Source organism: Haemaphysalis longicornis, unplaced genomic scaffold, assembly GCF_048455015.1.
Source record: "Haemaphysalis longicornis isolate Haplotype H1 unplaced genomic scaffold, Haemaphysalis longicornis Haplotype H1 scaffold_2, whole genome shotgun sequence".
Classification (NCBI taxonomy): Eukaryota; Metazoa; Arthropoda; class Arachnida; order Ixodida; family Ixodidae; genus Haemaphysalis; species Haemaphysalis longicornis.
The window spans coordinates 247,174,953-247,195,222 of NW_027526295.1; the positions used below are offsets into that span (position 1 = coordinate 247,174,953).

Below are 20,270 nucleotides of genomic sequence, written 5' to 3' on the forward strand. Positions count from 1 at the left end.
GGTAAATGGCTGGTGCGGTGTATGGGTTGAGAGTGTTCTTGACTTTGTGGCTGCCCAGAGCTGCCCGTGACGAGCCCCCTGCTTCACGCTGCACTGCGGGCCATGGACCACTGGCTGCGGCACCTGCGGGAGTCCCTGGAGGCCCACGGCAGCGCGCCCCCGGGCCTGCTGCCCAACACCCACGTGGAGACCGCTCTGGGGGGCGCCCCCATGCAGGGCCCGCCCATACTCAAGTACAAGGTCCTCCTCGAGCTGGACAACACCCCCTTCAGGTGAGGCCTGCCCCGCCTCTCTTCTCGGAGTAGGGGGCGCTCGTCGGCTTCATTGCAGCGTGGTTTTGCCTGCTGTCAACTCCAAACTTGAAGTGAAAGGGATTAACTGGGTTCTAGGAAGCAAGCGATGAATAGCTGTTGAGACCGAGTACGTTTCATTTAGAGGTCAACTGCAGGGGAAATATCGACATGAAAACAGTTTCTGCGAAGGAACGTTTGACATTCACCTCAATGTAGCTATATGGGTACAAAAAAAAGCTGTACTGCTTTTTTTTTGTAGCTGTATGGCCACAAAAATTACTCCACCTTGGGGATTTTCCCTAAATATGGTCAGAAAACACTGTTTCCGCGTGTTCTGATAAGAAGACTGCAATGTATGAGCATGGTGCCTGAAATTCGCACAAGAGCAGTGTAGATGACCAGTGAAAACAAGCACCTTTGAAAGCGAAATTGAGGAAAAGGTGGCCATTACGGCCAGGAGGAAGTTTTGGCGCAGTTGGCACAAGCAAGGCCAGCCTTCCGGCCATTCTAGTTGTGTGGGTGCAAAAAGGGTGGACGCTGCTTCTCCAGCAGCCTAGCCTGTTGGCTTGGCTGGCTGAGGCGCCACTTCCAGTGCCCTTTCAATTGCAACAGAGCCATTTTAAGTACTCGTAAATAAAGAGGAGTTTCACAGAACAACTTCCAGTTGTCACAGCTGGAATGTTCATAAAACAGTCATGTACTCTATGTTCAGAATAAACTTGGCCTTGTTCAAATTTCATGATGAATGCCGCTTGGCTTGCAAGCCCACGGTAGTCACGAACCTTTGCAACCTTTGCAACCTTTGCAACCTTCGTGGACTGGCTGAACTTAATGACTCTATCCCTGGTATTCTGAATACTACCTCCACTCGAGCCTCCAGTGGAGGAGAGCCTTGAAATCGACTTCCCCATGCATGAGCATAGCGGAATCCTCCCCTCAGCCGAGTGGAGGGAGCAAGTGGAGTGGAGGAGGGACTCAGAATACGGCCCAATATGTGTTTGCTTGAAGCCTTGGGCTAAGTTTCTTGAGGCATCCAGAGGCATGCACTGCACAGAGTTCTTCTTCGAAGCCTTGAGCCTTACACACTGTTCTCGTCGCCTTGCAGCAGGAGCAAGCACCCTGCAGCCCTGCCAGCTCGCAGGTTGTGGAACTACTTGGTGCGCCAAGAAGAGGTCCAAGACCTGTTCATACGCCACATCTTCTCGCACAAGCTGGCACAGCCGCCGGATGTAAGTCGGAGCGTCATCCGCTGTCGCCCAGGCATCTGCGAGCTTGCCGCTCTTGCAACTGCACCTTTTTAAGTATGCCGGCAGCATGATTGAAGCGGTCCCGCCCTTCTCTGTTTGCTTGCTTTCTGCAGACACAAGCCCCAGCGCAGCTAACCAAAGTAAGTATGTAAACAGTTGCAAGGAATCAGTGAACAGGCAAATTTAAAGGCTCTCGATTCCCTCCCCTGCCTCTTCTTCTTCTTCTTCTTTTTTTTTTTTTTTTTTTTTTTGCTTGAGCCTATATTATGTTCTGTTGGCACAAAAACAACAAAAAAATTATTTTGAACTTTTTAACCGCTGACTAGTGCCCGCTAATTCCTTTAGTCCGGTTTTCCTGCACACTGACCTCCTGCATGTTGGAATGCATTCAAGCTGATGTGTCTTTTTTAAGTGTTCTAGGGGGTATGCTTTGTTATAGTTTTATTATAAGGCTGTCTGCATCCCTTTGTTTTTGCACAGAACCCACCTCTAGTGCAGCCACCAAAGGTAAGCATATAATGTGTCTTAGTTACCATCACATGATTCTAACCAAAAGAGAAAGGCTACGGGGATCAGATATTGGAACTAGTAATGTTTAGTGCTTACTGGCATGCCAAAAATAAGCTTTACGGTTTTGGCACGCCATTGAAAACTTTACTTGCTCACTTTTGCGCAGGTTGTTCCACAGCTTCCAAGAGTAAGTAGCGTGTTTGACTCGTGCTAATATTTCGCCCTGACTAGCCAATTTACTCCTGGCTTCGGTGCGAGAGCATCTGCAAGCTGTGCTTAAATAAATGTTGGTATAATATCAGTTGTATGCAAGTGTAGAGACCTTGTTTTGAAAGCGTCTGAACGAACATTGATGGCTAGAAACACTGCTGGACTGAACATTTCTCTTTAATAATTGGCCATCCAGCAAACATAGCCCATGTTATGGCTCCTCAGTGCATGCTGCGGGTTTCTCAGTGTTCTTGTGAGGTGAGTACATGTGTGCTTGGAATGTGGATGTGTGGATGAGTTTGGATCAACGTGATGGCCAATGACACTGTGGCAAAGATTTCCTGCTTAGTTTCATGCTTTAGTTTAAATCCACTTTGAGCCAGAAGGAGGTGACCCTGTGGTTTCCCTTGTGACGCAGGAAGGGGTGGCTGGTACCACCCCGGCCGGGGAGGGAGGAGATGACCGGTCCATCGACGGTGGCGTCCCGGATCCCGTCCGCATCATTCACAAAGATGCCGAAAGCATTTCGGCCTTCTGCATTAGCCAGGTACCACTGCCAAGGGTTGTCGTTCGCACCTGTCGGGCTCTGTTGACCGGGGTGTTTTGTTAGTTCGTTACTAGAGTTGGCTAGAAATCTAAAGTGGCACATTGCGTGCTGCTTTAAAGTCTCTGGGTAAGCCCACTTGCTTATTTTGCCGACTAGTCACCTCAGAAGTGGCACTAGTTAGAATAAGCTTATTGCTCTGGCACATGTTTTACCATGAAATCCCTGATTTCACATGTTAAGGGGGGACATGGCTCTTAAAACTATTTCTTTTAATTTTGAAGTAGACTCTGTGAAACTTGTCAGTCTTGCTGTTTTTTCCTCACTGATTTCAAATTATGGCATTATTTTTTAGTTGGTCAATTAGTTCCTGAGATAATTAGGTAATTAACCATTTTTGGAGGAGTTGGAGCAATAGACAAAACTTTGTTGGTCATAAAACTGTAATCTTCACATTTTCCAACACTATGAACCCTGGTGAGTGCAATAAGACAATCAGTTTTTTGATGCATTGCTTGGAAATAATTTTACAGCTCATTAAAATTCAGTGTTTGAAATGGGCACCCAAAATGGTTCTAATTGCCACTGGTGCCACAAAGGTTTAATGAGCTCTAAAATTAGTTCCAAGCAATGCATCAAAAAACTGTTCATAGTGTTGGAAAATGCAAAGATTACAGTTTTATGACCAACACAGTTTTGTCTATTGTTCCTCCAAAAATGGTTAATTACCTCTAATTATCTCAAGAACTAATTGACCAACTAAAAAAATAAGGCCATATTTGAAATCAGTGGGGAAAAAGCAGCAAGCAGCAAGGGCAGGAGTAATGTTCAGATTTATTTTTGTTCATGTGTGTTCGTTCTAGAACGTGATCTGATCGAAACTACAGTGGTTGAAAGGGCGTGGCATTTGGAGATGCTGTTCCTTTTTGCAGATTATTTCTTTTGCTTGATTTTATCTTGAGGTTTAATTTTTGCCATGTTAGTGTTTCTTGTGAAAAAGAGTTGAAAGGCCATCATTCGAATCTGTGTCGTGATGGTGTCCTTCTAGGAGTGTCACTTTGCAGCCTTAGAAATGCTCGAGCGCCGCATTTAAGCCTGAGGCAGCTTACGTGCTTCTGATTAGCTTTAAGTGAGCTGCCATTATTGTTGCCCAAAACGTGGGTGCAGGCGAACGAGGGCATCTTGGCCCTGGCCACCCCGAAGGAGCTGCAGGAGCTGGACATCTCGCCTCTGCTCGAACCAGCTCTGTGGCTAGACGACGAAGCGGAATTCGACATTGTCAACATGAACAGGTGGGTTGGCCTCTCCTTTGCCGCTCTGCTGCACTGAGCTCCCGCTTGACTGAAGCGTGTGAACGGCATGTGCTTTTACTTCAGCAGTTACCTCTCATTTCTTTGCGATGAAAACAGAGAAAAGCAGCAACAAGCTACCAAACATCAAACTGTCACGGTACTTGCATATACTTCACCTTATAAACATTGCTAGGTGCGCTGTTTGCACATTTGCAAGCATTTGTGTGATTGTTCTTTTTTGGCACAGATTGTGGCGGCGAAAATGCTCTCTGATGGCATCACCTGGCCTTTACATTGGCTCATTCCCTAGCTGACCAAACACCTGTAGCTTGCGGCGTATTTGTAAATTATACCGTCATTACTTTGAAATACCAGTCAGCTTATTTTTTGCCATTAGTGCTTCCTCCAAAAGGAAGGTTAAGTTCTACTGAAGCTAGGTGGCAATTGAAAGTTTCTCTAAAGTGAAAAAGTTAGCTGGCAATTTCATTTCCTCCATTTCTGCTGCCAGGCCATCTATGAGAACTACACGAGGCACAGCTGGTTAGTACAGTGAAACGCGATTGTAGCAAACTTGGTTGCAGAAACTTGTGTCTGAGGTCAAATATGAGAACTGCTCTGGCATTTAAACTCGGCGCCCAGGACTGTTGCGAAAATGCGGCACAGTCATGTGAAACTTGTAGCATTAGGCCACTGTCGCACCTCCTTGCTCCCACTTTGTTCCTCCGTGCATTGGTGGCATTTACTGAAGCATTAGGCAATGTTGTTGTGACAGGTGAACCATTTACTGAGCTTCTAGGAGGTGCATTAGGTGGTGCGGACATCATGCATTTTTGTGGCGGCTGGGGACATCACTTGCTCAGGCAGCTGAAGGAACATTTTCTTTGGCTCTAATTCGAAGAATAGGTTTTGACTGCTGATGTCACACGGAGGCTTTGAGCCCTTGGCTGTCTTTTCTTTTGTGGATCACGTTTGTGTTCTTCCAAAGATGAGGCATCAGTGTTGTCAAAGATGCACACCCATCAGGTGTTTTGTTAATTACACTTTCATTTCTAGATGTTTTTTTGTGAAGAGTAAATGCCCGACTAAAGTTTCCTATATGGTCTGTGTGACGCCCAAGAGGGCCCATACCAACTCCACCAACTCAGTGACTGCTTTGATAGTGCTGTAGTCCAGTGTTGAGACAAGTCATCGGCATCCAACTAGCAAACAGGTGTTTGCAAACAGGCGTTTGCCAGGTTTTGTCGGGTGCAATGCAGGAAAAGTCGTTTGACAGCCAAAAGCGAGCCTGTTTTTCGTGTGTGGGAGATGTGCAGCAATGTGCAGAACACCATTGTGAAAGGTTGGTGCATCGTCAAGCCAGTGTAAACAGATTCGTACGGTGTTCAGTTGAGGCTTGTAACCATTTGTATTTCAGTTTAGAGGGTGCTGTTAATTTAGATTGAGCAATGAAAACAAAAACAAAAAGAAAACATTGCTTCTATAATATAAAACTTCGAAATCTGCCAATCGTAGAAAAATGGAAAAGTGAGGGGTGTGACACAGAGGCTCCCTTTTATCTGGAAGGTTTCTCCAGTGGGTTTTTTTTACTCGGTTGGTTGCAGCTGTATGGTTACATTTGAGTTCGTTCAGTGCTGGGTAAAAAGCACCAGTTGCTTGGAAAATTTTATTGATCTGCTAAACTGAGTTATAGGAACTGCTGGCTATAACACAGACTTTTTGGCAGCCCTTCAATATTTGTTATAAGTGGCCTGGACTGCATTTAACTATTGGATATATCGAACAAATTGTGGTGCATTTTGCAGTTCGTTATGAGTGGGTTTTGTTGTATTGTCTTGATAACGAATAACAAACATAGTCAGAGTTCATCTAAAAATTGGAGTTGTGTGTGAATATTCAAAACTTTAGTTCAGAGGTGCAGTCAAATCTTGATTAAAGTTGTGGTTTGAGCCTGTAACTTTATCAAATTGCAAATTTCATTTTTGTTTTACTAAGCTTTGTGGTACATACAGGAGAAAGACAGGAGAAAGAAGTGAAATAGTCTGAGTTCTTTGATTAATTTGTTTTAGCGAAGTAGTCACCGTGTATAATTTTCATCTTGCACTCATCCAGATGCACTTGTACTGGTCTGCTGTAACGGCTTCCTCTTTTCTTGCAAGGGTTAAACTTTTTTGTTTTGCAGGGTACATATGGGTAGGCAATAAATTTTGTTTCAAAAAAGGCTTTTACTTTTCATTTGCGATGAGGAGAGCTAAGTGTTTGTACACGGTGTTACATCGATAAATGAACGTCTTTGGAAGTTTTTCCTGAGAAAACTGCCCCTCCATTAGCGCTTAAACTTTACATGAGGTCGCATTTTGTGGTCGATTTTGCATAACACTAACAACAAAAACGTCTTTTTTCCTGCTTTTTTGGAGAACAAATAAAAACAATTTTCACCTATGGGAAACCTGGGCGCCACCTCGGCAATCTTGACTGCAGTTGTAGTGTGGCGCCACGTTGGATATCCAGAACAAAACATGCGATGTCCCGCAAACAACCTGCCATGAACAGGCATCGAATATTTTGCTCAGGAAAAATGTCTAAGTTAGACGCCCATTTATTGATGTAACACGCTGTGTGTAATGACTGAAGACTGCATTGAGGTGAAATTCTAGAGTGCGGGCACTTTTCTAAGCTGTCGAAAAGTAGGCAAGTGTGTGAATTGCAGTAGAAGTCGAAAAAGGCGAGTTGCATGGCCAGTTTGATCGAACCAGTGGTCCATAACATGGAGGTTCAACAGTACGTGCACCTTTTGCAGGTATAAATAGAGAAAAAGAGCGAGGCAACTTCAATGCGCACCTCTGTTTGCAGGTGGAAAACAAGCAGTCGTTCCGCTTACACTTACAAGCACAAACGGCCACTGAAAGCGTGAGATTTCCACACACGTTTGCACAATGCGGCACTTCACTGCTCACTGTGCATAATCGCTGGGTCATGTGCGGCTAACGCAGGTGGCGGTACACTGAACAACACTGGCTTCTCTGCGCACCGTCTTTTACTACTCCCTTCTTGAGCACCACACTTACCAGCTGTTGCACCCTACGGATGCCATTGTCTATTCCCCGCCCCCTTACCCGACCTGTTTTTTTTTTCTATTCTAATTCAAGTAGCTTTTCAAATGCTCATCAGGATTAGTTGCCAACCCATTTACAAGAAGGATTGAATAACCGTCGTAGTCTTCATCAGGTTTTAGCATTGCATTTTGTGTTTGTTAGGCAAGGACTTTTCCAAAAGGTTCTTGAGCTTTGGGACATGTATGCAGCATTGAATGAGAGTGTGGTGAAGTTTAGTGGTCTTGAAGACAAGAACTCGGAAATTCTTGGCATGCAGCGTTGTAGCCAGTGCTGGTAAAAATTTGCTGTGATATGTGTGTAGTTTTGATATTTTTTAATACATATATTTGTTCGTTTGCCTGCCAGAATGAGCCCAGCAGTACGCGTGCCATGAAATGCGCGATCAATCCAGGCTCTAGTTTTGTATCTGGTGACGGGTTAGGCTCTCGCCAACTGGGCCGACACAGTCCGGTATATGGCACAAGCTCTGTATGTAGAGTTGGGAAATCTGTTTGTTCCAGCTCCTGAGTAAAAAATAACGTAAAACGCAAAGCTTGCACCATTTTTCTCACGTTTTCTTGAAAAGAGATATGGGTGTGACGAGCGTGGTAAACCGCCAAGGAACAGACTCTTCACTGGTTAGTAGCCCCAAAGAAATATGGCCAACTTTTGCTGATAGCACTGTGGAAGATGAGACATACGAGAAGATGAGACATATTCAGCAACAAAGCAACGCGGGAATAAGTGAGGCATAGGACTGAGAACATCTCAGAATGTTTGAAATTCAAAAGCATGCATTTGAAGCTATTTTGAAACAGTTGCGGCGATGGTACAGCATAAGTGATACAGGGAGTTAGCTGAGGACCTACATGTACTACGGCTAGAAAAACAAGTTCGCATATAAAGCACAACCTTAAAACATTTCTAGGGCCCCCCCTCCCCCCCTTCTTGTATTATCATTAAAGGAGGCGAAGTTGCCGCTGACTTTTGATCGACAGCCATCAGACCATGGCTGTAGCATTTTCTCTGTTCTGCACTTGCACGCACCCTACACACAGTTTTCATTGTGCCTTGTTTGTTTGCATGTGTGTTAGTGTTATCTAAATATCATGTACAATGAAAATGTAAGCAAGGCAAGAGAAGTGGATTTTAATGCACGCCTTTTACTGGTGCATGTGCACTGAGGTGCATAACATGCTAACTTCCTTAATTAATGGGCTTTAGCCAAAATGAGCCAGGGGCAGGGAATGCCTAATTTCATCTATTATTAGTATAAGCTTTGATTTGGGTCCTACCTATGTGACAAGGCCTTCACAGATTGTCACAACTGTATGAGAAGGATTTTTATATTAGAGTCCATCTGCTCCACTGTCACCTGTTTTTGAGTGTAATATTGAGTACAAAGCCAATAGTGAGGTACCAGCATTGGCTACCTGTACTTGGCTTAAAAGTTCTGTAAATCTGTTCTTACTGTGACTACAATCACAAGAAGGCAGGTAGTCATTGTTAAAAAAAAAACGAGTTTTGTTTTATAAAGCCATATATAAAAACTATAAATAAAACTAGTTTTGCTTTATAAAACTACGTGCTAGTTCAAGGTCAACTATTCTAGACGTGAGTTCCACCCATGTACCTTGCCCTGTTTGCCCCCATATGGCAAGCAGGCGTGAATTCTACTCGCCATTATATCCTCCTCTGTCAGCCACGTATGGCTGATGAAGGAGGGCAGTGAAGTGAATGGGCAGAGCCCACCATGGCTACTGGGAAGGCAACCTGTGCACACTGCTCGACACAATGCTTACGCAAAGAGTGTGGCCCGCTTCTTTAAGATTTATGGCACTTGCAGCTGTAGTAACATTAAAGGGACACTGAAGTGATTTGTAAACATTGCGGGATTACTAGCGCAAATTGTAGTTCGGAGTCCGTAGGCCTTGTTTCGACCACTCTGGCCTCGTTTACGCAAATTTATTTAGTAGAAAAATCAATTCGAAAATGCTGTCCTCCTCTCTTTACGCTCGCCCATTTTCTGTGGCGTTTTCGTGTGACGTCAGCAGGAGATGAGCTGGAAAATGGCTGCGCTACTGCACGTTTCGCCGACCAGCCGACCTACCGATCGAGTCAGTCGGCCCAGCGTTTCGTCCGCCGGCCGCCGACGGGTCGTTGCTATTCGCTCGCTCAATTTAAACTAAGCCGCAACACCTTTGTGAATGAAAGAATGTGCCTTTCTTTACTTTGTTAGTTTGTACACTGTGTCAAACTCAGTGTCCGGGCCGCTCCACACAAGCGCTGCACAAGTGCACATGCGACGCTTCGCTGACTTTACGCTAGTATGAAAATCTAAGGCCAATTGAAGGCGGGAGAAGAGTCAGCGAAGTCAATATAGGTACTATGAAAATAAAATCAACTGAAACTTTTACCGTACAGCGCAAAACTAGGGAGCAGGAAGCATTTTTTTGCGCTGGGTAAACAAGCACAGCGGTCAGCAGCACGACCGCACATCTGCGAACGCTTTTCCGTCAAAGAAATGCAATTGCTAGACGTGAGATATTGTGGAAGTTTGGGGGGAGGCTTACTGCAGGAGCGCTATACAACAAATAGTCACATAAAGTAATTGAAATGCTTAAAATAAATAAACGTGTAAACTGATTATACATTATAGACCTTATATATCCAGTCCGGGCAGTGCCGGCTCGTGGCCTAGTGGTTTGAGGCGCTGGGATTACTGTTTTGTAAGTCGCACGTTCGAATCCCCGAGAGTACATGTTTTTTTTTTTTTAAGTTGATTTTTTCGTATGCGGCCGATGTTTTCTGGACTGAGTTCACCCTTTTTGGGCCGTAACGTTCACTGCTCCACGAGCGAAATCGCAGAACGCGCACATACTGGCAATGACGCGCTAGCGAGTTCTCGTTGGCGTGCTGTTGCCACAAGCACCGACTGCTTGCGGGCAGTGGGCCCAGGCCTCAATCAGCACACCCTTGGCCTGGTGCGAACTAGCTTTTTACGAACAGACATGAGTGAGGCAAGCTCCGAATATGCGGGAAAAGCGCATGGCATTTGAGAGTCTGCGGTGACGCGGAGGGCGTTCATCCACTGCGTAGGCCTCGTCTAGTGATTTCTACGATTCTAAGCCGCCCTGGGAGGTTTATCTTAGACCAGAGGTTCTCAAGCATGTTGGTCCCAGGGAACCCTGTTAAGTTCCGCTAAGTGCCAAGGAACCACCCCCCCCCCCCCCCCCCTCCCACCATTTTTCATTCCGTTCATGCTACATTAACGTGCAATAAATACAAAAGCAAGCAAGGGTATCGTTTTTTTTTTCCCGTCGACTTTACGCGAATGCGTACGCTAGCGGCACCTATCTCCAAACAGGAGAAATGCGCATGGGGGTAATATAAGGCCGAGATTCAAGTGCAATAGTTTAACCACGTGGCCCGTTTTCGGAGTCTGGCTGGCTACAAGCTGCTGGCGAGATTTATTGCGCAGCTCGCGCGTTTCTGTTATGCGCCGAGATGTGCTTACTGACACTCGGGCGTGAGTAATGGAGGTTCCTTAGATCGATCGCACCTCAAGTTCACCATATAAGACTTTGCGACTGCGGAACCAGGGAAAATTTATCAGTGGCTCGCGGAACCCTGAGGAGGGGACTGCGGAACCCCTAGGTTCCGCGGAACCCACTTTGAGAAACCATGTCTTAGACATTTGACAGCCGACAACATGGCAGAAGCGCGGTACGGCGATTACTGAGATATCGAGAATGGCCATCCAACAACGCCATCGGATGTCAAGCATGTTGTTTTACAGAACCGAAACTGAAACCGAAACTTGTTTGATTGCTAACCTTGGGCATCGTCCAATCACGGTGCCCCCCCTCCTGACGTCACAGCCTTTAGTTGGTGCGGCCGCTGCAAACCGCGCATGGTAGTTTTTCTTCTTTCGTGCTTTGTAAAATAATTACCGATTTGTCAACCGGATAAACGATGAATAGTGTGTTAATTTGAGCCAGTCTACACAGTGCAAGCAAAAACGGGAGCTTGACAAATTCACTTCAGTGTCCCTTTAAGCCTTGGTTATGTTCAAGCCGTGACGTTTGCCCTCGATGAGCCAGATGCCAGAGGGAACTTAAATCCTGATTGAGCGGCACCTGGTGGTTACGCAACCTCCGTCGTGTGCTGCCCCCCTGCAGGCCTGCCGAGCCTGCTGTGAGCCAAACGCTGGACTTCCTGGTGGTGCAACACCCGACGGACCGGCACGTGTCTGCGGGCCTCATGATGCCCACTGCGTCTGCGTTCACCAGCCCCACGAGTGCCAACCCACCCGCTCTGGCTGCCCAGACTGGCCGGGGGACCACCATGGTGGGTGGCACCTGCTGCCTCCCATGTTTTCACTCTGCCTGCTTATTATCGAAAGCACATGCTGCTGCTGCTTCAGTATGCGTCTTTTGCCTCTGCCTGAAACAAGCAGGCCAGTGTCTTCTCCCTGTTGCCATTACTGAGGCCAAACTGCCCGATTGAAACTAATTCACTTAGATTGGAACCCTGTGACCATTGTATTTTTCAGACAGTGACCATACTCCATTTTCGTAAACTTGAGTAGATTTTATGCCAGTTATTTCTTTGGCACATCGATTTGGGCTTACGCACTGCCGCATTCACTTTACTGCACTAGCAGTGCTTAGTAGTGTTGTTGTGAAAACCTGGTGGCATTGTTGCTACCTAGGTGGTGCCCCAGCAAATGTGGGCAGGACAGATGGTAGGAGGGTTTACAGAGTGGAGGGAAAAGTGAATTTAGTGCACCAACACAAAGCTGTCACACAACCTGCTGCATAAATCAAAATGTTCACCTGTGAATTTTTGTTGTCGCTACTTTTAATGGTGGCAGTCTCACCCTTGACAAGGACAAATAATCTTTTATGGACAAGTGACAGACTATTAACCCGTGACTTTTTCACTCTGGCTTCTGACTGACTGCCTACGGTTGCTCCTGGCTTTCCACTAACGAGTGCTACTTCTTCTCTCCCCCTCTTTTTGCCTCTGACCTGTCTCCACACTTGATTCACTGAATTGCGGCTGTTCAACCCCCGAACATCCTCTTCTCCTCCTTTGTTGGCACTTTTGTTATTTTCCCGCCCTGCCTCCCAAAAAGATGAAAGGGCTTCACTTTCCTGGGAGCAATAACGCCCACTTCTGTCAGATTGTCCTCGAGCGAAGCCGCCTCATGATTGAGCCGGTGAGTGGTGCTGCCAATGGCCCTCGGGAAGCACAGGGCACCATCTCTGCCGCCACTGCGTTCCCACGTGCCGCCTGCCGCTGTTTTTCTTCCCTTTTCACGATAAATATTTGGGGCTCTTGCTGCGTGGCTGGGGCTTTTCTCTATGTTCGCTTTTGGCCTCGCATCATAATGACCCCTCCTAATTTATATGAAAAAAAAAAGAATAAAAGAGAACCCAAAAGATTTTGGCCTAAATAAGAAATTATTTAGCTTGCACTCTGCACTCCAGACATTGGCTAAGGCATTGTGCTGCTGAGCCCAAGGGTGCGGGTTCGATTCCTGGCCACGGCGGCCGCTTTTCTGATGGAGGTGAAATGTGGAAACACCAGTGTGTTCGAGATTGCGGCCAATGTTAAAAGATCCCCAGGTGGTCAAAATTAATCCGGAGTTCTCAACTACGGTGCACCTCATCGCCTGTTTAGCGATGGTGCATTAGACCACATATTCTATCAATCAACTCCTGACGTGTCACAGGTGCCCTGTAGTTTTGCAGGAGCAAAGCTAAAGTGGCTCACAGAAGTTAGTGCAGAGGCACCGACAGAAAAAAGTTGAGTGAATCTAGTGGTACAGTGCTATCAATTGAGGATGCGTGCAAATATTTGCTCTGTGAAATTGAGTAGCGACTGAGTGAATGACTCACTTTTGAAGTTCTAGCTCCTCTTATCCAAGCTTAGGAATACTTAATTGGGAATTTTGAACTCTCAGGCTCGCACTGCATTAAGAGGGAAACATACTGTGTATCTGAACTGAGGACTGTATGTACAATGCTTACTTTGCGAGTTACCTTGCATATCAGCCACTGAACTTGAGGAATGTCTGCTGCAAAGTGGACATAGCCGGAACTTCTTGCTGGCTGCGCAAAACTGCCACCTGGTTGAGGAGTTTATGTAGCTGTCACTTTTGTGAAATGGCAGCACTAGCAAGTGCTATGGCCTGCCCTATTGGACGCTCCATTTGTGACCAAAGTCAGTGTTTTGGAGAACCATGCATCATACCTGTTCGCACCACTTCTCGGCTGTATAGAACATCATCGTTGTATTTTTCGGGCAGGGCACCTCTTATATCTGAGACCAGCTGGCCACTTGCAATTACTTCAGTATGCATGCCAACACCTACTATTAACATGCATTAGCATTGCATGTACGCCATGCCAGAGTATAAATTTCCTGCCGCATTTCAGCTAGCCTTTACACTCTGCTACCTTGCGTTACGGCGGTTTTGCAGTATTAAAAGCCAGGTTCCTTGGCACGTGGCCTCTTGTTTGCCTTTAACCTTATCACCCTTTCAAACAAGCATGAATGGGAAAGAGCACACCTCAAGAAATAAAAAAAAAAAACGTATGCAATGTAGTGCTACTTTTTACTTAAAATCTTTAGTGTCTTGGCCTTCATTCAGCGATAATTTATTTTTCTTTCCAGCTGAAGCGGCACCGTGTAGATTCGGTTCGACGCATGGCCTCTCACCCAGTGCTTCCACTATGTGAGTGCCGTCTGCCCTATGTTACCACGCGATTCCCTACAGGGGTTATGGAAAAGACGAAGCATGCTTAACCATGCTTAACCCTGTTTTGCCTGAATCTAGGAACGTGGACGATTCCGCGTCTGGAGTGTTTCAGCAGCATGTAGCGTCTGCATATTTTTTGGCATTTTTTGAGAACCACGCGACACTGTTGGCTAATGTGAAGGTTATGCACTTAAAATTGGTGCACAATATTTTACAGGGGTGGAACAGCCGCGCCATTTGCGCCATTGAGTGCCAAACTTGTTTACGTGCACCATCCTTCGCTGAACCGCCCCTGTTGCGCCAAACTCGTTTCTCAGAGCCGTCCTGCGCCGCAGCGTCTGAATTGACTAGTGAGATACGACCGCCATGATGACCCATGCCTGAAACATTGCGTTTTTGGTTTCATCGCGACTGTATGGTTTCGGTTTCATCTATACTCTGAGCGACTATGGAATTTGGCTTTGGCTTAGCCGTAATGCCACAGGCACTATGCGCCTTCTCCACCTTTTTTTTGTGTTCCTTTATGTATGTCGCATTTGCATGGTTTTGTTTGCCAGTGTCAGCCGCTGCTCCACAATCAATGGAAAATGACCAGTAGTAAACTGTTTTTGTGTCCCATCGAAAACAGAATAATATTCGCATGAAAGGCTGTAGCTTATCGGATGTGAACTTTTTAGTGAACATCAATTTAGTGGCCCATTTTTGACGATCCTAGCTTTGTTGGCCACAACTTTCCGTAGCTGCACGCCTGCTATGCCCCAGCCAACATTATACACGCCTTCTAACATGCTTTAGTTAAGTAGTCTATGGCATATGTTCGTCACCACTCGCAGCTCTGTGACCGGTGAAGACAAAGCTATGTTCAACTTCGCTCGAACTAAAATGGCAGTTTGATAAAAAAAATGCAAGCAAACACCTTTTTTTACAAAACGTCGCCATGAGTCCACTCAAACACAGCCGTTGACACGAAGCAAGGCCTGTTATCTGATCCCTTTCGACTCTGCCCGTGAGATTTGACCTTTGAACGGTGACAACGTGGCCTGCTCGATCAGGCTGAAGGTCGATAACTCAGCATGTTGTAAACCTCCGGAGTGCTAAAATGTGTTACTGGTTCGGACTAGGTTCTAGTGCTCCATAGAATGCCTGATAAAGTAGGTAGATAAAACGTAAATGGTAGGGGGCTGGCACAGCGGCCTGTAGGGAGGTTAGGGAGGCACCATAATGCTGTGAAATGGTGTTACATCTGCTCCAAATGACGTTTCTGGCTGCTCCAAAGCCTGCTACAAAAGGCATTTTTTGCTGCTCCCAGGACTGCTCCCAAGCCCATGTACCCTGCTCCACCCCTGATTTTAGGGTATAATGGACTTTACTTTGCTTGAATATGAACTAGTACTAGTAACTGACAAATAGAAGATAACAGAAAGATTTCGTGGTCTCGTTTGAAATGCCCGCCTTCTTCCCGACCGCTAAACCCCCGTGTGTGGGTGGGGCCTTGCAGACCTCTCTGGCTGCCAGGATGGCTCGGTGAGCCTGTGGGAGTGGGGCCACTCCCAGCCCGTGTCCACGCCGAGGTTGGCAGGCACCTTTGGCAAGGTGACCAGCTTGCTCTTCAACCAGCAGGGGAACAAGGTACGTGTCTGCACTGGGCAGTCGCCCCCAGGGTGTACTCTCCGCGTCCGTTGGCAAAGCTGGACAGGGCCGCGAAGAGTTGCAGGGCATTCATTCGGTGCAACCACTGCTGCTGGACACGTGCCTGCTCCCTTCGTGTATTGGGGCAGTGCTGCAGTGTTGTTTTGTTACAGCAGAGGACTATGAAAGACTGTACTGAGGCTTGAACTTGCTTCAGTCTGGCTGGCTTTTAACAGCCACAGGGAAAATTGTGCAGGGGGCACAGATATAGAAAGGCACAGAGAAAAACAACAGCGCTGGCTTCTTGCTGGTTGCTTTTGTTCTAAACGAATAGCCTTGAAAGGAAAGGTGTGATAACATTTGCCATCTATCATAAGTTGGAGTGGTTCTTCACTCCCTCTTCTCATCTTTCTTTTTTTTTTTCTAAATGGAAAAAAAGACACTTGACACGTCACCTCCCCTGCCTTCCAATGCTTTTTGGTCATGCCCTGAAAAGTGAGCAGGTGTAACTTTGCGCGGGTAGTCACAGCAGTAGAATCTTAGTTAAAATATGTAGAGGCTTGGGGCACAAGGCCTTTAGCTACTCCACAGTGCAGATTGCTAAGATAAATGTGAAACACTTGTGGGAATACAACTTCTTGGGAGCGGGAGGGAATAGCACTACATTTTGAACTGTCCACCGCAGTAATTGCAAGATGTGACCGGCAGACGCTGCACTTCCACTACATTTCCAGTGCTTTTTACGGACCGAGTATTGAGGCTTGATTTCATGCAGGGGGGGGGGGGGGGGGGGGGGGGGGAAGTAAAAAGATCATCACGGGCTGCAGGGCTTTAGAAAAGACTTCTTTGTGGTTCGTGGCTACAAACTGTCTGTTGGCAGTCACCTCCTAACTTTGATAAATTAATTCCTGAATTTTACTTATCCACCCTTCACCCTTTCGTGCGTCTTTCACACTTACTGCCGCAGCTAACACTTCTTTCGAAGGAAATGGTTAGCCACAGCTAACAGTTTCCTCCCGGAGAGGTTTATTTTTAACAGTTTCTTGATGAAGTGTTTTCTGAAACATTCGGCAAAACTCATTTGATGGGATTTCACATTAAAACTGCCACAGGGCAATCTTTCTATTGGACTGAAGTTGCATGTTCACAGTCCCTTAAAAGACCAGGAGGCAATCAGCGTTTTTCATTAAACTAGGTGATTACATTCTTAGTTTGCTGTAGTCGTGTTTCCTCTTGGTCATAACAAGCAGAGCTCAGCAATTACCAAGAAAGTCGTCACCAGGTGTATGTCCCAAAGGTGTAAAGTGTAGATGCTGGGTGTCTTGTGCACTTTAAACAAGAAATCTGTCATTTATGCAGCTACTGTTTCTGAATATCGCTAGGAAAAGTCATAGGAAATTTAAAATGTGTGTATCTACAGCGTGTATAAAAGTGACTGCTGCACTTCATTGACGACTCCACCCGCAACCGGTGCATAGAGTTTGCATAAGCACTCCCAATGCTGTGGCCACAGAGAGAAATGAATTTTTTCCCCTTTCTGTCGCATAGAAAAAACTCATCTTTCAATGTGAATCTCGATTCTTCACTTCCAGTTTGGTGTCACAGATGGTGATGGAAACCTGAGCCTGTGGCAAGTCAGCGTGACGTCACCCAATGCAAAGCCATTTTTTGTAAGCTTTTTTTCCACTTCACGTGCCCAGCTTTCTACTGGGTTTTCATTTCATTGTTGTAGGTGACCATCAATTTAAGGCAACATAAATTTCAACTGCCGCACTGCACATGATTGCAGGCAAATGAATTCCTCGCGATTTGGGCTCGCTGCAAGAAGTTTTTCTTCTCGTTTTGTGCAACAGTAGAACCACGTTAGAAGAGACACTCAAGGGTCTCAAGAAACATGTCTCCTGTAACCGAGGTCTCTCGTAAGCTTAAATTCTAAAAACACTGAGGAGTCAGACTAGATCGCTTTATATACATAGACATTAAAGTGTGTTAAAATATATCTGCAGGAAATTGCTCAGGATGGCTTAAATAAGCAATTCGTGGTACTTTTAGTGATGGCAGATTGTATTAACTTCTTTCTCAACTTCAGGAGGTAAAGCACTGCACTTTGCAAGCCTTCCTGTTCTCACAATACCATTCAAGTGCTCTTAGATGTTCCCCAGCCTCAACTGGTGACGCCTTCTGCCCTGCAGTATGCTAATTGTCCTCCTCCTCCTCTGGTTCATCCCCTAGGGCACCATTTACGTGCGTGATGATCACGATCTGTAAGCCCCTTGGAGTACACGAGATTCACATCTGTAGACACACTCCTGAAGAGATTCTAGAACCTCTGCAATCTTTTGGATGCAGGCTAAGCTTCATCTGCAAGGCAGTTTTCCACAAGGTCTTCTATTAAAGGCCCGCCTTCCATCACGTCTCTTATAAATAGACGAATTTACTCTAGGGGCCCAAAAAAGTTGCCCTTAGTAACAGTGTCTCTTGTATGCGATGTTGCTAGCATGCATGGCAAACATAGGAAAAGCAACCAAACCATTTTCAAACGTCTCTTGTGAGTGAGTGTCTGTTGTAATGAGGTTTTACTGTGGTTACTGGGTTGCCTCATGGATGTGATGCGAGATCCCTGAAACGAGACCTCCAAAAATGTCGAGCATTAGGCACTTGAAATGCGTGCACGGCTCAGCAAGACCTCTTGCTCAGATCCAGTCTTACCGTTATGTTGAAGCTGTGGCAGAAATGGTCTTAATCATGCTTTGTTCCTAGCGGAGGAGCCCAGCCTGACTGCCCACCTGCTGTTTTTCAGAGTGCGTCATGCCACTCCAAGCAGGCCAGTGACTTTGCCTTTGTGAGCTCATCTAGTCTGATTGCTACTGCTGGCCACTCCACAGAAAACCGCAATGTCTGCCTGTGGGACACACTTCTGCCCCAACGAAAGGCGCTTGTGTCCGGTATGCATTTTTCGTCTCTATAGACGTTATTGAGGTCATGTGAAAAAAGCAAGACGATAGCCAAGGTGTTCGTACAAACAGCCTCGTGAACCTCGGCCAGAGTGTGCTTATTCTGAACTAGAATGGGTGCCACCATGCCAAGCACCAAACCCATTTGCAAGTTTCAAATTTGCAAGTGCTGGAGGATTATTGAGTCCAGCTATGGTCTACTGGCATTTAAATGAATTGTCAGGTGTCTTTGTAGTGAAATTTTCACAAGCCCTCCTCTAAAGAGTGTGTTGTATTAAGAAGGGAGTTGGTGTAGGAGAAGGACAGGCATGAATAAGACGAATTTCCTCCTCCATAACAACTGCAAGCACTTTGCCGTGGTATGTATTGTGTTTAGAGCTACTTTTAAATTGTCAGCGATATCTGCGTTTTCGTGTCCTAAGTGAACAGTGTGGTTTGCCTTTCCCTCTTTTGAAACCACCTGTTCGACATTTCCCTCTGTCGCAGCCTTCTCTTGCCACGAGCACGGCAGCTCTGCTGTGGTGTTTGCACCACAAAACCAGCTCTTGATCTCGGCTGGCAAGAAAGGCGACGTCTGTATCCTTTTCGGTTTTTGGCTTTACCTCAGCTGGGTGTGTGTACTTATTGCCTGCTACATTGCTAAGAGTTGACTTGCAAATTGTTGCCAGGTGACACTATAATGTTCGGTAATGGCACAATGCATAAATACCGCAACTGCACCTGTGCCGCAGGCTGCTAAAGTTTTGGGTGTATGGTTTCAGCTGCCAAAATTAATCTAAGGAGGCTGCTATGCGATAGATGCTCACATGGGTAGCACGACCGACGTAAATGCTGAATTATGCACTGCTTACAGTTTTGGGATTTGCATTGGCGTTGTCATATTAGCACTGCCTGTGTAACACGATCACGAGCTTAGAAGGCCTTGACCGTGTGCCCAGTCATATTCGACGTGCGGCAGCGGCAGCTGCGTCACAAGTTTCAGGCACACGACACAGCCATCAAGTGCCTCGCCCTGGATCCTCGGGAGGAGTACTACATCACAGGCTCCGCTGATGGCGACATCAAGGTACCCTCTGCTCAGTCCACCTCCGTTTCACGCAGATTTGCCGTGCACTGCAGGCTTATGCAACTGCCAAGGGCTTGCTCGTACGAAAGCTGACATAAGCATCAAGTTTGTTTCAGACCAGTAAAAACACATTAGAACCTTGTCAAAGCCTAGGCATCGAAGTCTCTGTAGGGCCTCAGAAGTAGTGACACAATTCTACTTTACTTGTACTACTGCTTGCACTTGCTGTTTTTGCCATCCATCTTATCTTTTCTTGCCAAGTGTCTTTGTGTTGCATCATTTTTACTGATAGGTATTGTTAATTCGTGAACCCTTTTTTAGTGTACTGAATCTCTTCTTTGGGTATTTATTGCCTAGGCTTCATTAGGTTTCTCATTGTTAGCAAGGGCATACAGCAGATTAAAGCACATTTGACTAGTTGCTGTGTTAGATTACACGGCTGTGCTTATCATGCCTCTTGGCTATCTCCTGTGACATTGTTATCTTAATAATGAAGGATTGAGAGGTACAGACTTGAATTTTTGTATTTCTCCCTATCTGTAGCTGCATTGCAGCTCACATTTTACACTGCCATTTAGTGGAAGCCTTAGTTCATCTGCAAAGCTGGGAAGAAAATGCCTTTCATCCTTCATGGCTCCCGCACCAATTGGTATTGCGGCGATGC

At 46.1% G+C, this 20,270-nt stretch overlaps 1 protein-coding gene across 11 annotated transcripts in view; it reads left to right on the forward strand.

Annotated features, from left to right (window-relative positions):
• Rbcn-3a (rabconnectin-3 alpha) overlaps positions 1-20,270 on the forward strand; it is a 97,047-nt gene that overhangs the window by 75,522 nt on the left and 1,255 nt on the right. The window contains exons 47-62 of one of the 11 annotated variants that reach the window (XM_077700053.1): positions 59-272; positions 1,399-1,522; positions 1,654-1,680; positions 2,021-2,047; positions 2,217-2,237; positions 2,679-2,806; positions 3,962-4,096; positions 6,947-7,003; positions 11,370-11,538; positions 12,329-12,412; positions 13,873-13,933; positions 15,456-15,586; positions 17,179-17,256; positions 18,387-18,531; positions 19,027-19,116; positions 19,479-19,606. In XM_077700053.1, the coding sequence (XP_077556179.1) occupies positions 59-272; positions 1,399-1,522; positions 1,654-1,680; positions 2,021-2,047; positions 2,217-2,237; positions 2,679-2,806; positions 3,962-4,096; positions 6,947-7,003; positions 11,370-11,538; positions 12,329-12,412; positions 13,873-13,933; positions 15,456-15,586; positions 17,179-17,256; positions 18,387-18,531; positions 19,027-19,116; positions 19,479-19,606 (1,619 nt within the window). Of the gene's footprint in view, positions 1-58; positions 273-1,398; positions 1,523-1,653; positions 1,681-2,020; positions 2,048-2,216; positions 2,238-2,678; positions 2,808-3,961; positions 4,097-6,946; positions 7,004-11,369; positions 11,539-12,328; positions 12,413-13,872; positions 13,934-15,455; positions 15,587-17,178; positions 17,257-18,386; positions 18,532-19,026; positions 19,117-19,478; positions 19,607-20,270 lie in introns of all 11 variants that reach the window. The other 10 variants (XM_077700054.1, XM_077700055.1, XM_077700056.1 and 7 more) reach the window with 10 other exon arrangements.